The 18,333-nt window shown below is 37.0% G+C and overlaps 1 protein-coding gene across 5 annotated transcripts in view; it reads left to right on the plus strand.

Annotated features, from left to right (window-relative positions):
• Positions 1-18,333, plus strand: part of LOC126470366 (enolase-phosphatase E1-like) — a 252,972-nt gene that overhangs the window by 227,416 nt on the left and 7,223 nt on the right. For all 5 annotated transcript variants that reach the window (XM_050098195.1, XM_050098205.1, XM_050098176.1 and 2 more), the window contains one exon: positions 4,333-5,117. In XM_050098195.1, coding sequence (XP_049954152.1) covers positions 4,333-5,117 — 785 coding nt within the window. The remainder of the gene's footprint in view (positions 1-4,332; positions 5,118-18,333) is intronic.

The following is an 18,333-nucleotide window of genomic DNA, read 5'->3' on the forward strand; positions in this document are numbered from 1 at the left end:
AAGACAATGACAGTGTACACTCAGAGTTACATAATGCAACATTCTGCATCCTTTTTCTTGGGTGGGATGAAAAAGATTTCTTAGCAATATCTGTGACACCATAATATTTTAGCTGCTCTAGGATAATGGTGTCCTCTTGGGTAAAATATTCCAGGGGTAAAATAGTCCCCCATTCAGGTCTCCGGGTGGGAGCTACTCAGGAGGACGTAATTATCAGAGAAACAAAACTGGTGTTCTATGGATCGGAGCAGGGAATGTAAGATCCCTTAAGCAGGTAAGTTAGAAAATTTAAAAAGGGAAATGGATAGGGTACAGTTAGACATACAGGAAATTAGTGAAGTTCGGCAGCAGGAGGACCAACTAGTTCCACAGATGGGGAAATGAAAATTTAACACTCATTGGAGACTGGAATTCGATAGTAGGCAAAGGAAGAGAAGAAAAAGTAGTTGGTGAATATGGACTGGAGATAAGAAATGAAAGAGGAAGCTGCCTGGTAGAATTTTGCACAGAGTATAACATAATCATAGCTAACACTTGGTTTAAGAATCATGAAAGAAGGTTGTATACATGGAAGAGACCTGGAGTCACTGGAAGGTTTCAGATAGATTACATAATGGTATGACAGGGATTTAGGAACCAGGTTTTAACTTGTATGACGTTTCCAGGGATAGATATGGACTCTAATCACAATTTATTGCTTACGACTTGTAGATTAAAACTGAAGAAACTGCAAAAAGTGGGAATTTAAGCAGGTGGGACCTGGATAAACTGAAACAAACAGAGGCTATAAAGAGTTTCAGAGAGAGCATTAGGGAACAATTGACAAATATGGGGGAAAGGAATACAGCAGAATAAGAGTGGGTACTTTTGAGAGATGAAATAGTGAAGGCAGTAGAGGATCAAGTAGTTAAAATGATGAGGGCTAGAAGAAATCTGTGGGTAACAGAAGAGATATTGAATTTAATTGATGAAACGATAAAATATAAAAATGCAGTAAATGAAGCAGGCAAAAAGGAATACGAATGTCTCAAAAATAAGATCGACAGAAAGTGCAAAATGGCTAAGCATGGATGGCTAGAGAACAAATGTAAGGATGTAGAAGCATATATCTCTAGGGTAAGATAGATATTGCCTACAGGAAAATTAGAGAGACCTCTGGAGAAAAGAGAACCACCTGCATTAATATCAAGAGCTCAGATGGAAAACCAGTCCTAAGCAAAGAAGGGAAAAGCGAAAAGGTGGAAGGAGTACATAGAGGATATATAGAAGGGTGACGTACTTGACGGCAATATTACGGAAATGGAAGAGGACCTAGATAAAGATGAAATGGGAGATATAATACCGCATGAAGAATTTGGCAGAGCACTGAAAGACCTAAGTCAAAACAAGGCCCAGGGAGTACACAGCATTCCATTAGATCTACTGATAGCCTTGGGAGAGGCAGCCATGACAAAACTCTACCATCTGGTGAGCAAGGTGTATGAGACAGATGAGATACCTTCAGATTTCTAAAAGAATATAATAATTCCAATCCCAAAAAAAGCAGGTGTTGACAGGTTTGAAAATTACCAAACTATCAGTTTAATAAGTCATGGCTGCAAAATACTAACAGAAATTCTTTACAGATGAATGGAAAAATTGGTAGAAACTGACCTCAGGGAAGATCAGTTTGCATTCCGTAGAATGTTGCAACACATGAGGCAAGACTGACCCTACAACTTATCTTAGAAGATAGATTAAGGAAAGGCAAACTTACATTTCTAGCATTTGTAGACTTAGAGAAAGCATTTGACAATGTTGACTAGAATACTCTCTTTCAAATTCTGAAGGTGGCAGGGGTAAAATACACGGAGCGAAAGGCTATTTAAAATTTGTACAGAAACCAAATGACATTTATGAGAGTCAAGTGGCATGAAAGGGAAGCAGTGGTTGAGAAGGGAGTGAGACAGGGTTGTAGCTTATCCCCAATGTTATTCAATCTGTATATTGAGCAGGCAGTGAAGGAAACAAAAGAAAAAATTGGAGTAGGAATTAAAATCCATGGAGAAGAAATAAAAACTTTGAGATTTGCTGATGGCAGTGTAATTGTGTCAGAGACAGCAAAGGACTTGGAAGAGCAGTTGAACGGAATGGACAGTGTCTTGAAAGGAGGGTATAAGATGAACATCAACAAAAGCAAAACACGGATAATGGAATGTAGTCAAATTAAGTCGGGTGATGCTGAGGGAATTAGATTAGAAAATATGACACTTCAAGACTTTGACTTCTGTGTGGAATACACATACCCAGGTAGTCCATTAAGGTTATGACTGGATTCCCCATTGTAATGAACTGTGTTGCATCACATCATCAAGAGAGTTATGTAAATACATTTCATAGCTTGTAAGTGTTTAAAAGTTAGGGAATATGTTCAGTACCTTTGTTAACATTCAGGTGCCTAAGAGATGTCTGGAGCAAATTATGTAGTGTGCCTGGAGGGAACCAGAACATGAGAGGTATCAGTTGAGGGTGAAAATGGCATGGCAAACAGATCTGACAAGTGGGCAGTGGTAGCAGAAGATAGGCAAATTTATCAAACAGTAAAATCTGAAGTGGGTGTTTTTATGGCACTGCCTTATATGAATAACAAATGCAGTTACAGTTTGCTTACAAATGTTGTGCCAGTTAAAGTACATTTTGCCCGTGAAAATATATCCCAGAGAACTAAATAATTCAGTTGCTGGCTTTTTTATAATTAAAAAGAAAAAAAGATGAGAGAGAGAGAGAGAAATAAACACATAAAACCTGTATTAGTTTTACACAGACACAGTTTCACCATATTTGTTTACAATGAAATAGTACTCGAGATGTTGGTAATTTCCACTTTAATTTTTGAGATTGGATAAACAGTGTATTTTAGAGCAAGATATTCCAGGTTGCATGTTAACAACTTGTTTTCACTTTCATTTGTAGTCATTACAATTACCTGTCAAAATAAAAAATTATTATGACCTCAGAAATTATACAGAATTCTTATGTTTACCTTTCCAATTTCATTTATGAATTCATTTTTTTCTGTTTTTGTAAATACATCAATTGGCACTGTCAGTGTTGGTATTTAGGTCAATTTAGAAAGGGCTAGATTAACTTCTGAAGAAGAGAAATTTGTTAACATCGAGTATAGATTTAAGTGTCAGGAAGTCGTTTCTGAAAGTATTTGTATAGAGTGTAGCCATGTATGGAAGTGAAACATGGACGATAACCAGTTTGGACAAGAAGAGAATAGAAGCTTTCGAAATGTGGTGCTACAGAAGAATGCTGAAGATAAGGTGGGTAGATCACGTAACTAATGAGGAGGTATTGAATAGGATTGGGGAGAAGAGAAGTTTGTGGCACAACTTGACTAGAAGAAGGGATCGGTTGGTAGGACGTGTTTTGAGGCATCAAGGGATCACAAATTTAGCATTGGAGGGCAGCGTGGAGGGTAAAAATCGTAGAGGGAGACCAAGAGATCAATACACTAAGCAGATTCAGAAGGATGTAGGTTGCAGTAGGTACTGGGAGATGAAGAAGCTTGCACAGGATAGAGTAGCATGGAGAGCTGCATCAAACCAGTCTCAGGACTGAAGACCACAACAACAACAACAGATTAACTTCTTGGAGACTTGAGGAATACTGTCAGATATTTGATGTCAATTCCATGCACCATCCAGCCATTTTTCAAGATTAAGGATGGTACACAGCCAGATATGACTCATGAAATACTAACTCTCAGGCAGTTTTTCTTAAATCTTATTTATATGCAATCACCTGTAACAATTTAGTTCACATTTATTTATCTGTTCATCATGTCTTTCTGGTAATTTCGAGATTCTTTGATGAAGAAATAACAGGATGACAGGATTCAATGAAGAATTAAGAGGATCACAACATTCTTGTAATGTGTAATTACTAATGTGGGAGGATTGCACTCACTACAGTTGCAGGTTCGAATCCTGCCTCGGGCATGGATGTGTGTGATGTCCTTAGGTTGGTTAGGTTTAAGTAGTTCTAAGTTCTAAGGGACTGATGACCTCAGATGTTAAGTCCCATAGTGCTCAGAGCCATTTGAACCATTTTGTGGGTCGCACTTTCATTCTGTTACCTGTATAACTAGCTTTTTAACTTTTTAATCTTTCACATTTATTCTTCAGTTAACACCATAATGAGCTGCTTCAGTATACTGATTTATATAAATGCTTCTGTAATTACTCTTTGATTATTTGATATGCAGAGGAGTTGTGACTAAATATAGTAAATACATTATTACATTTGGTGAGTCTAGTTTATGTTTTATTTGTTACTGTGTTTTAGAGAGCAGCCCTCCCAGTCTGCCCCCACGCCGAAGTATTGAGAGACGATCAAGTTCTCCATGGCATGATGTTCCTACAAACAATTCACCTGTGGATGGTGATAGCAACAAATTAACACTTAGTCAAGAACAGCAGGACTCACTGCTTGGCACTCCTCAAGGCTTTGCACTACTTAAGAGCAAGTGGCAGGCAGCAGAAAGGGGTGGTGAGTGGAACCCAGAGTTACATCACCTTAAGTTGTTGCAGTCACCTGATGAAGACGTGAAGAAAGAGGATTCTGATTCTATGCCCAGTCTTAGCCACTTATATAGTAAGGTTGACAAGAAGTCAAAGACAAGTTTGGATAAAATGGACTCACATGAACTAAACTTTCAGCCTGGAGAACAACAGTTAATAATACCAGTGTCACCTTCACATAAAATACCATTCACGAGGACTGATGTGAGAGAGGAACAACTAGATGGGGACTATGGTATGATGGATACAAGTAGAGAAGACTCAAAGAAAGAGGAAGAAGACAATTTTCAACAAGACAGTTTAATGAGCTGTCTCTCAAGTGACAAAGAATACATCATATCTCGTGACTCATTGCAGGATAAGTCTCTGAGTTTAGAGTTACCTGCTGATCAGAAGAATGAGAGGCACATTCAAGAACTGAATAACAGGAACTCTAATGATCTAAATATTCTTCTAGCACAACTTGCTGAAATTACTACAGCTCCCCTGTTGACACCAGGAGCAACTAGCAGTCTTGTAAACTATCCATACTCAGATATGAACGACAAGGTATACACGACACAAAACTAAATACAATTTCATTAATTAATATTAAACATGAACTAGAAATTACCTGTCATTTTATAAAAATGCAGAAAGCAGGCTATTTTGGCATTTCCTTAACAATTGGCTGTGATTTATTACAATGTATACTTAACTATTTTAGACATAGTGCAACTGTGTATATTTATTTTGTTAATTTTTGTATGTATTGTTATCACACTATCACTTTTTATACATAATTAAAATGATATGAACTAAAGGAACAAGGAAGTATATATTACTAGTGCTGACTGGCTTAACGTATGAAAGGTTTTCTCCGCTTTGCCTCTCTCTTCTTCTTTTCTTTTGTGTGTGTGTGTGTGTGTGTGTGTGTGTGTGTGTGTGTGTGTGTGGGTGGGTGGGTGTGGGTGCACGCGCATGTGGACACATATGCTTGTGCAGGAGCACACTACTTTAAACAAATAGTTATTCAGTCATAATTGAAGTGTGGGTTTGAACACAGAGTGGTGCATAAATATTTAACTCTGTAAAATATTACATTTTAAAGAAAATGTTCAGAATGTACTGAAATGCAGGAAACTCCTTACCCATTTAAAAAAATAAACAGCTTGACTGTTTGTTTGTGAATGGATATGGTTTGCTTCTTTCTGTAATGGTAGACCATAGGAAGCACACAGCATACTGAACAAAATATAAACTTTACTTCTGAAGACACATGGTAATTTCATAGCATTGTTTTTGAATTTTGTAAATATTGTGAACTTGTAAATTAAGGAGAACCTCATTATGTTTTAGCCATACAGTTTTAGTATAAGAAGCATTACACACTATGGAAAATCCAAGATGCAATAATGACAATATTATGAAAAGGATAGTCGTTTCTCGCCATAAAGCGAAGATGCTGAGTCACAGAGAGGCACAAAAAAACTTCGGAATTAGACAAATGCAACTGATATGACCACAGTCTCTGGCTGCCAAGGCCAGACTGCCAGTCTGGTTCCTTTCTGAATGACATAGGCTATTTCTTTCACTGTTCTTGTCCAGTTCAAGTGTGTTTCCCATCTTCAGTGCCATTGTTACTTACGCGATATTAAACAATAATCTTCCTTTCCTTTAGGAAAAGTGCAGTCTTTCAAAATAAGTCAGCACTGAAATATGATTAACAATCACAGGTGGAAAAAAATCACAAACAAACTGTGTAAAATAGATTTAACAATGAAGGGGAATGTATGCTGTTAAAAATCTGCAGTTGCACTATTTTTACAGAACACAATTAATCATCATCCCCAGTACAGAGAGAGAGAGAGAGATTACAGCAGAAATAATGCCCAAGACCAGCAGAATATAGCGAAGAACTTTGATAGCACATGTTAATGGGAATGTTTCAAAAGTTACTATACCAAGAGCTCATTTAACGGATCAAATCAGATGGGGCATAATAGAAGAAAGTTTAACAGAAATTACTGTGCATACACAGTATTTAAAATCAGCTTATTCCACAGTGTCCTAACAAATTTCTCTTTAATAAGCCCCTTAATTTATTTCTCGCCATTTTTACACTTCATATTTGGAGATTCTTCCTTCAATGACTAACACAGTTATTTGTAGTTAAGAAGTTTCATAATAGTTATATAATTGAAATTGTGTTCCAGTCCCAATTGGGAACCCTAATTTCACCCACCATGGTTTCCTTTGATAACTTCTGGCTAATATAGTAATTAGCACATTCAGTTCATTGTCCCAACAACAATCTACCACAATTTTGCTATTGTTAGGATAATATCCCACCCATCCCCCCATGAAACATTGACCTTGCCATTGGTGGGGAGGCTTGCTTGACTTAGTGATACAGGCAGCTGTACCACAGCTGCAGCCACAACGGAGGGGTATCTGTTGAGAGACCAGACAAATGTGTGGTTCCTGAAGAGGGCCAGCAGCCTTTTCAGTAGTTGCAGGAGAAACAGTCTTGATAATTGACTGGTCTGACCTATAAACCAAAATGACTATGCTGTGCTGGTACTACGAATGGCTGAAAGCAAGGGGAAACTAAAGCCATAATTTTTCCTGTGCACATGCAACTTTACTGCATGGTTAAATGATGATGGCATCCTCTTGCATAAAATATTCTGGAGGTAAAATAGTCCCCCATTTCGATCTCTGGACAGGGACTACTCAGGAGGATGTCGTTATTAGGAGAAACAAAACTGGCTTTCTGTGGATCAGAGTGTGGAATGTCAGATCCCTTAATCGAGCAGGTGGGTTAGAAAATTTAAAAAGGGAAATGGATAGGTTTAAGTTAGATATAGTGGGAATTACTGATGTTTGGGTTGCAGGAGGAACAAGACTTTTGGTCAGATGAATACAGGGTTCTAAACACAAAATCAAATATGGATAATGCAGGAGTAGGTTTACTAATGAATGAAAAAATAGGAACACATTTAAGATACTATGGACAGCATAATGAACACATTATTGTAGCCAGGATAGACATGAAGCCCTTGTCCATCACAGTAGTACAAATTTATATGCGAACTACCTTTGCAGGTGATGAAGAGATTGAAGCAATGTATGATGCCATAAAAGAAATTATTCAGTTAGTTGAGACAGATGAAAATTCAATAGTCTTTTGGGACTGGAACTCGATGGTAGGAAAAGGAAGAAAAGGAAAAGTAGTAGTTGAATATGGACTGGGGGTAAGGACTGAAAGAGGAAGCCATCTGGTAGAATTTTACACAGAGCATAACCTAATCAAAGCTAACACTTAGTTTAAAAATCATGAGAGAAGGGTGTATACTCAGAAGAGGCCTAGTGACACTGGAAGGTTTCAGGTAGGAACCAGGTTTTAAATTATAAGGTATTTCCAGGGACAGATGTGGACTTCTGACAACAATATATTGGTTATGTGCTGTGATTAAAACTGAAGAAACTGCAAAAGGTAGGAATTTAAGGAGATGAGACCTGGATGAACTGAAAGAACCAGAGGTCGTAGAGAGCTTCAGAGAGAGTTAGGAAATGATTGACAGGAAAAGGAGAAAGAAATACAGTAGAAGAAGAATGGGTAGCTTTGAGAGATGACAGAATGAAGACAGCAAAGGATCAAGTAGGTAAAAAGATGAGGGCTAGTAGAAATCCTTGGGTGATGGAAGAGATACTGAATTTAACTGAGGAAAGGAGAAAATATAAAAATGCGGTAAATGAAAAAGGAGAAAAGGAATACGAATGTCTCAAAAATGAGATTGACAGGAAGTGTAAAGTGGCTAAGTGTGGATGGCTAGAGGATAAATGTAAGGATGTAGAAGCATATATCAGTAAGGTATAATATATTCTGCCTACAGAAAATTAAAGAGACCTTTGGAGAGAACCACCTGCCTTAATATCAGGAGCTCAGATGGAAACCCAGTCTTAAGCAAAGAAGGGAAAGCAGAAAGATGGAAGGAGTATATAGAGGGTTTATACAAGGGTGATGTACTTGAGGGCAATATTATGGAAATGGAAGAGGATGTAGATGAAGATGAAACGAGAGATATAATACCACGTGAATAATTTAACAGAGCACTGAAAGACCTAAGTCAAATGAAAGCCCCCTGGAGTAGACAGCATTCCATTAGGATTAGTGATAGCCTTGGGTGAGCCAGCCTCTTCCACTGGTGAGCAATTTGTATGAGACAGGTGAAACACCATCATACCTCAAGAAGAAATTAATAATTCCAATTCCAAAGAAAGTAGGTGTTGACAGGTGTGAAAATTACTGAACTATTAGTTAAATACATCACAGTTGCAAAATACTAACGCGAATTCTTAATGGACGAATGGAAAAACTGGTAGAAGCTGACCTCGGGGAAGATCAGTTTGGATTCCATAGAAATGTTGGAACACATGAGGCAATACTGACATCTTAGAAGATAGATTAAGGAAAGGCAAACATACATTTCTAGCATTTCTAGACTTAGAGAAACCTTTTGACAATGCTGACTGGAATACTCTCTTTCAAATTCTGAAGTTGGCAAGGAACCAGATGACAGTTATAGCAGTGGAGGGGCACAAAAGGGAAGCAGTGGTTGAGGAGGGAGTGATACAGGGTTGTAACCTATTCCTGATGTTATTCAATCTATATATTAAGCAAGCAGTAAAGGAAACAAAAGATTAAAATTTAGAGTAGGAATTAAAGTCCAAGGAGAAGAAATAAAAGCTCTTTGAGGTTTGTCGATGACATTGTTATTCTGTCGGAGACAGAAAATGACTTGGAAGAGTTGTTCAGTGTAATGGACAAGTGTCTTGAAAGGAGGATATGATTAAGATCAACAAAAGCAAAATGAGGATAATGGAAGGTAGTTGAGTTAAATCAGGTTATGCTGAGGGAATTGGATTAGGAAATGAGACACTTAAAGTAGTAGATGAGTTTTGCTATTTGGGGAGCAAAATAACAGATGATGGTCAAAGTAGAGAGGATATAAAATGGAGACTGGCTACAGCAAGGAAAGCATTTCAGAAGAAGAGAAATTTACAGAGTATAGATTTAAGTGGTCAGGAAATCTTTTCTGAAACTGGTATGGAGTGTAGCCATGTATGGATGTGAAACATGGATGATAAATAGTGTTGACAAGAAGACAATACAAGCTTTTGAAATGTGGTGCTTCAGAAGAAAGCTGAAGATTAGATGGGTAGATCACATAACTAATGCGGCGTTACTGAACAGAATTGGGAGAAGAGGAATTTGTGGCACAACTTGACTAGATGTAGCGATTGTTTTGTAGGACATTTTCTGAGGTGTCAAGGGATCACAAATTTAGTATTGAAGGGAAGCTTCGAGGGTAAAAATTGTAGAGGGAGACCAAGAGATGAATACACTAAGCAGATTCATAAGTGTGTAGATTGCAGTAGTTACTTGAAGATGAAGAGGCTTGTACAGGATAGAGTAGCATGGAAAGCTGCATCAAACCAGTCTCTGGACTGAAGTCTTAACAACAACAACAGGATAATATCAAACAATATTAAAAAGAACTGTGCTAAGCAAATTTAAATTTAGTTTGGGTATGTTGCACAGTTGCTTCTGTATACCACTGTGAATAAATATGTAATTGGTCAATTCTTTCACTTTACAGTAACACATGTGAATACTGGCGTAGTGTGCAAGTACCATGTTAATCATTAAAATTGCAGAACAAAAAGGTCAGAAAATTATGAAATTTTAGCTGCTGTGCATATAAAATATAGTAGGAAGAATACATGACAAAATTTCTAGCTGTCATTAAATATGTCTGCTTGTGTCTGTATATGTGTGGATGGATATGTGTGTGTGTGCGAGTGTATACCCGTCCTTTTTCCCCCTAAGGTAAGTCTATCCACTCCCGGGATTGGAATGACTCCTTACCCTCTCCCGTAAAACCCACATCCTTTCACCTTTCCCTCTCCTTCCCTCTTTCCTGATGAGGCAACAGTTTGTTGTGAAAGCTTGAATTTTGTGTGTATGTATGTGTCTGTTTGTGTTTCTATCGACCTGCCAGCGCTTTCGTATGGTAAGTCACATCATCTTTGTTTTTTTATATATATATATCTGTGTGTGTGTGTGTGTGTGTGTGTGTGTGTGTGTCTAGAAACAGTCACACACACTGTGGAATGTTTGCTGTCATTCATACTTGGGCACATGTGACACCTTCTTCTCTTGGTAGGGAATGGTAGCTGGTCTTGTTCTTCACATCCTTTCGTGTGCCGGTACCAGTTCCTTTCTCTGCTAATTAAAGCATAAATTTTGTTTTAGATTTCAGACTATTTAAGAACTGTACATCCTTTGGACAGCATAGTTGATTAGTTAAGCTCTTAACCAGATTCTTCAGAAATTCACATCTTGCAAAATCACTACAAGAGCTCAGTTTCTAAAGCCTATATGAATTCAGAGCAGACACATTTACCAAATGAAAGAACACTGCTTCAGGCCAGCTTCTTGTTCTACTGTCAATGTTTTAATTACTACATAACTGATTACAATGTAGATTCCACTTTTTGTATGGTTGTAAAAGATTGTAATTTATGGCTTTTTCTAAGAGTTTATATTAGTCTTCCCATCATTATGCACCATGGACATGACTACAGCAGATTGTGATTTGGGTGGAACATGCCACACCATTGTTATGTCTTGCATAAAACCAAACAGGTTTAAAGCTACAGTTCTTTATTTGGTAAAAATTGTGGGGAATATTTGGTTTGTTCTTTCATAATGTTCCTACTAATGTCAACCATTTTCCAATAGAATTCTTGCAAGAGGCATGGTGGTATATATTGTCAACAGTTATATTTGTGCACCTTATACAGGAATAACAAGATGCTGCACGATATCTGAAGGCTTGTTCAATTTGTTGAAAGGAACAGTTGGCTGTGTGCCTACATTTATTAGTTTGCAATATAAAATGTTGTAGAGTCTAACGAAGCAAAATGTTTTATGCCTTATTTCTTTGGTTCTTTTTGCAGATATTGTCAGAGGGATAACACTCAAAATAGAATTAATTGCTCATCAATTGTCACATCTCCTTCAGGAATATACAGCTTCAAACATTTATCTTGCAAGTTCACACTTCTCAGTCTCTTGTGCTGTTATCATCAAAGCATATACAGGAATCTTCTATATGGAATAGTAACTGCAAATCCATCAGACCCATCTGCATCCTATTTGTCTCTGCTGCTATAGCAGCAGACACGTTTGGTCACATTGCTGAAATATGGAGTGAAATAGATGGAAACACACAGTAACAATGAAACACTGAGGACAACAATGGTATTAAGTAGCACTCAAGAGAAACGCACACAAAGGAAGAATTTCTCACCATGTCAAAGATCAGCTACAGAAGAAAAAACTCTCAGGTTACATCAACCTGACACAAGCAGTGAAGGATTTACGAATCATATGCACATCTGAAGATCACGTATACTTTTTTTGATAACCTATTTTCACTGAAGGAAATCCTTCAAGTGTTGAGTTTTGAGTGTGATCTTATTAATTTTAAGGTTCTCATTCATTTCACTTTTTTATTGAAATATTTATACTAATCTTGAACCTGCACAGGAAAAAAAGGGAAATGCTATAATTAACAAAGTGTTGCAATGGTCACTTCCATAAGTTCCAACAATCTACAGAGCACCACACTTAGTTCCTAGGATACACTGTACATGAGTGTTTTCTATCTGACGACTTCTTGATTGTGTGATTGATCCAATGATAATTTCAAATGGCATATAGGATCACTTTTTCTTAAGAGAAAAGGTATGTTATTTTGGTAATATGCAGCTCTGACATCAAATCACTGGAATTCTATTCTACATCTTTTAATGCATATAATTTTCTGCCCACACCAAATTTCATTGCCTTTAATTTCTAAAGAACTCTCCTGTAGCTCCTGCTTTCAGACAGGAACAAACAATTCCATATTATCTTATATTCTTATCTCTTTAAGGTTTGTCAAGCACAAAATATTTCACCGTTTAGACTATCCAAACAAGAAAATTGGGAGTTGAGAAATGCTCATCTCATACCATCCAGATTCTTACTTCTTAACTCTTCACTCAGTTTTAAATAATTATTTCATTTCTTGATTGATGACTGATTAATAACTGATTAATGATTGATTAATTGGAGAATGTGATTGATTTAACATGGAATTTCCTGCAGATAATCCTAGCCAAATGTCCGTTTAGAGCTATTTGATGTAATGTTTGCAATCAGAACTCTCAAAGTATTAAGAAGCAATTAATACTCTCTAATTGTGACCACTTCTCATCCTTGCACATTTCTTTCTAACATCAGAGCCTATTTTGGCAGCCCAGACTTTAAAATATCCATGTGCTTTAAATCAATGTCCCTCTACTGCTTAGATTTTTACAAATTCTTGCTCCATTGCCAAATATCCTAATATTAATATCACTGCTTTTATAATATTCTACTATCCTGCCAATTCATTGAATTCACAATAATCACCAATAACACTGATGAAATCAATGCACTACAATATTACTCTGGTGTCAAATAATTAATTGACAACTTCCAATAACGGAAATGGTAAAATTAACAAATCGCCATACTTCCTGAGGTGTTGAGTGAACGATAAGCATGTAAACTAGACTGCAAATTTGCAGTAATGTGGAACAGTTGATCAGTCAATACGCACATAAAAATATGGGAAGTTGCAGTTTGCTCACAAATATTGAATAACTTGTTCGTGTTAAACATTTCAACATTTCTTCATCATCAGGCAATTACTGGCATAGAAAAATTAGTTAAAATAACCAAGTACTGATTCACTTAATGTCACTATTGTTGTAATGTGTATTAATTATGTAGTTTGCATTTAGGCTAAATAACACCTTGTTCCAGGCACTGGCAATATTATCATTAAGTGGATAAGTATTATCATTAAGTGGATAAGTACGTGCTTACATTAAATAACGTGTTGCATGAGGAGGCTAAGTCAAATAATAGTGGTTATGAATCAAATATTTAATATTTTTAGAAGTAATCATAGTTAAAAAAACAGGCAGTATGGTTATATATTACTTTATTACGTTCCTTGAGTTCATTTTTCTAGAACCGCTGTAGTGCTACTTTCCAAATGTGAAATCTACTCTGTGTATGCTTTCTCACTCTCAAAACCTTTCTCATTCAACATATTTGATTGACTTGCCTTCATCACCTTTTTTGATATTTGCTATAGTCTTCTGTAGTACACATCATCCTTGCATTCAACCACAAGCATGTTGTTACATTTTTTAAATGACATGCAGAGTTTGTTTATTTCACAATTCCAATTTCGGTCTTAAGGCCATTATCAAGTGGTACTGCAAAAGATTTTGCTTCAACACATCTCAGACTTTAAAAACCTCTATGGACTGTAACAATATAATTAAAAAGATAGTTACTACTCACCATGTAGCAGAGATACTGAGTTGCAGAAAGGCACAACAAAAAACTGTCAGAAAGTTAGCTTTTGGCCAACAAGGCCTTTGTCAAAATTAGACAACATACACACACTCACACAAATGCAACTCACACACACAAGTACAGTCTCTGGCAGCTGGAGCCAAACTCAAAAATCCTCTAACATGTACACATTTGATTATCAGAACTGAGCCTTTTCACTGTAAAAATACAGCAGCATTGACCAAGCATGAAGCTCTATACAGAGTGAAATGATATTAATTACATGAATTATTGCCAGTGTTGACATCCTTAACACAAATCACAGTAAACTGAATTTTGCGTATTTTGTTAATTTATTTTTACACCAACTGTCTCCGTTCACATGTAAACAGTACGTAAGAACAACAGTGTACTGTAGTTTGTGTTAATGATGTTAGCGTTGGCAGTAGTTCATGCAATTTACATCATTTCATGGTGTAAGGAGCTTCACACTCCTTCAATGCTGCTGTATTTTTATAATGAAAAGATTCAGTTTGGACGGTATGTATACATACCAGAGGATTTATAATTTTACATGTGCTGAAGCACACAGCACCACTAGATAATGGCTGTACTACTACTTACTGCCCTTAAGGCCAAAACTGGAATTGTGACATAAACAATATCTACAGTTATTGGCGGATATAAAGCCCTCTAAAAAAATTCTACATGACTGTGAACCCCAATCATGACGAGTTAATTGTGTTGACATAACTTTTTTCTGTATTTCTGTATTTCTTCCACTATTGTTTTCTTGATGGGATTTTTTTTTTTTTTACCTTGCAAAATCTTGATAATCGTACTATGGAAAAAATATATTGCAAGACAGTCAGTTTTCTTACAACCTGTGATAGAAAAGTAGCTCAGAGGATTTCATACATCACCTGAAGAACTTGGACTTATCGATATTCTGGTAAGCTTTGATGTTGTTTTCGTATTCATGCAAATTATGCTGGAGGAGTTTTTACAATACATTGCCATTAATTTGAAAGAAAACTGTGTTCCACTTTAAATATTTGCTTAACACTAATCTATGTTTTATATTTAAAAACTAAGATTTTGCATACACTGCCATTGTTGCTTCGTGAAACTCTCTGTCTAACAGCTGGTTGACCTGTGGCTTCCCAGTCTTTAGTCTCATGGAACTGCTACACTTTATGTATTTCTGTATCATTCTACAACTCAGTTCACCATACAGGTGGAGAAATGTACAGTTACACTTTGTAATGGGAAATGTGTATGAAAAATATTGATTATTTGGTCATTGTGTTTATTGAAAGCCTGTACATACCAGCATTCGAGCAGAACTGTGTACTGAGAACCAGATTGGACCAGAACATTTAAAAGAAAAGTTTAGTTATTTACACATCAACTTTTGCTTGAACAGTATCCTGAGTAAAAGATTTCATGTGAAACTTTGACCTGGACTGGTGAAACAAAAAGTGGCCGTAAGAAAGATAACCCAAAAATAGTCTTTCTGTTATACATAAGCAATATTTTATCTTAGATTGGAACCTTAAAAACACAACATTTTTCTCTCATATGTAACAGACTTCCAAAGTACTAGACACACAATTAGAGTTGGTGAAACTTACCGTACAAGAAGCTCATTTAATCCTGTTTTGCTCTTGAAGAATCATTATGTTGACCTAAAGACAAAAGTGTTGACTTATTCTGTATATTTTGGTCCCTGTTACCATATGTAATTCTTTTGAGATGGCGTACCTAAAGCAAATAAAATACTGGGTAATTCTAAATGACGGACCCATTTTCAAAAATTCATATGTATTCGTGTACAAATCCAAAACAAACAAGCTTTATACAAATGAAAAGGGAAAGTTTCAAAGTTTTAGGTGGGTGGAGGCGAGCGGGTGGTGATGTTTTCAGGAGCAGCCAGTAGATTTTGTGCAGCAATAGGGCCTTCATTCTGTTTCACTGTCAGTTGTGTGTGGGATAGCGAATGTGGAACACAAGGTTTTCTGCATTATTGAGTTTGCAAAAAGTGAGTCGCAAATTGTAATGCAGCAGGCATTTCATACCAAATTCGGTATTCAACTACCAACTCACAAAAGCATTAGCTGTTGGTTTAAGCAATTTAAACAGACTGAGAGTGTGTGCAAAGGAAAAAGCACAGGCCAATCATGTGTGTCAGAGGATGATGTTCGACAGATTCAAGAAAGTTTTGTGCGCAGTCCCAGTAAGTCTACCAACAGAGGCAGTAAAGAACTTAGAACACCCCCAACCAACTGCATTGAAAGTTCAGAGACGGTGTTTGCTGTACAAGCCCTACCAATTACAAATTGTGCAGGCTCTCAACCCCAATGACAAAGAGAAGCCTCTCACATTTTGTGGTTATGTGCTAGCAAAGATGGAGGATGACGCATTTCTACAATGTGTAATTTTTAGCAATGAAGGACATTCCACCTTAGTGGAAAAGTCAACAGAGACGGTGTTCACATATGGGGTTCAGAAAATCCGCATTCACCACTGCAATATGAAAGAGACTCACTGAAGATCAATGTGTTCTGTGCCGTACCCCGTACAAAGGCTTATGGGCCATTTTTCTTTGCGGAAAGTACTGTAACGGGAATCATGTACCTGGACATGTTGGAACAATGGCTGTTCCCTCAAGTTATGGAAGATTTCCAGGACATAATTTTCCAACAGGATGGAGCTCTGCCCCACTGGCACCAAGATGTATGAGGCTTCTTGAATGACTCCCTTCCTCAGTGCTGGATCGGTCGCAGGGGACTTGAGGACGTGGCTCTGCACTTCTGCCCACCGAGATCTCCTGACCTCACACCCTGCGACTGTTTCTTATGGGGTTATGTGATGGAAGCTGTTTACGACCCACCTCTACCAACCACTCTGAACAATCTGTGGAACCAGATCATGCTGCTAAGATATGCTTTAGGGTGTGTGGGATGAGTGGTTTGGCTACTGCAGTGATGTTTGTAATGCTGCCAACAGTGGCCACATTGAACATTTATAATATTTACCACATATCTAATTATTAAATAATTATTAAAAACTAATTAATTACAAATTATTAAATTTATTTAATTGATATCAGACATTATGAAAAAAAAAACTTTGGAACTTCCTCTTTTCATTGGTATAAAGCTTGTTCATTTTGGATTTGTACTTGAGTAAATACAAAGTTTTGAAAATGTGTTCATCATTTAGAATAACACTCTATTTATCCAGCAGCAGTCAGCAGCAAGAATATTGTGTAAAGCAGATAAATGTAATCTAGCAGAAGTCTTTTTAACGACTGATAGTCACTTCCTAGGACACATATTTTCCAATGGTTTTTGTTGCTGACAGTGAAGTTTCACTGAATTGTGTATTTTCACAAAAACGATAAAAATAAAAATAAAATTTCATCAGTATTCTTCTTTCTTGTCCAGGGTTCAGAGTGGTGTTGGGTAGCCATTCAATAAATCTAACATCTAACATGGGACAAGTAACTAGGAATCCGCACCAATTTGTTAGGAAGATAAAAATAAACTTCTACAAATTATCTACATTTTTATATTCAAAGACTGAAAATATTGGGCAAATAGTGGTGTATATTGTAAAGCTGCATGACATGCAGTAATATTTTGTCAGCAGGGATCTGTCATTGCCAATGTACTTAAATATTTTCTTCAACAAATTGTCAATACAATCAAGAACACATTAAGCTACCATTAGCAGCTACTCAATATAACTGAGGAACCAGTTGTCATCCACCCCCCCCCCCCCTCCTCAATCCCAAAGTAGCAGTCTAATTGAAACTTGAAACTTACAGATTAATACTGTGTCACAGTTTGACTTTTACCAGCACCCCATTTCCTACCTTCCAAAATTCACAGAAGTTCTCCTGCATGTCTTGCAGGTCTAGCACCCTAGAAGAAAGGATACTGCAGAAATATGGCTTATCCATAGGCTGGGGGGTTGTTTTCAGGATGAATTTTCACTCTGCAGTGGGATTTGTGCTGATATGAAACTTCCAAACAGTTTAAAACTGTTTGCTACACCAGGACTGTGGCTAAGCCATGTCTCCGCAGTAGCCTTTGTTCCAAGAGTGCTAGTCCCACAAGATATTAAGATGTTGCAATAGAAATTCCCTGAAGTTTGGAAGCTAGGGGATGATGTACTAGTGGAAGTAGCACTGTGAGAATGGGTCATGGGTCGTGCTTAGGTAGCTCAGTCAATAGAGCACTTGTCTCTGAAAGGAAAATGTCCCAGTATGGCAGTTTTACTCTGCCAGGAAGTTTCAAATCAGTGAACACT

Source organism: Schistocerca serialis, chromosome 1 (assembly GCF_023864345.2).
Source record: "Schistocerca serialis cubense isolate TAMUIC-IGC-003099 chromosome 1, iqSchSeri2.2, whole genome shotgun sequence".
Lineage (NCBI taxonomy): Eukaryota > Metazoa > Arthropoda > Insecta > Orthoptera > Acrididae > Schistocerca > Schistocerca serialis.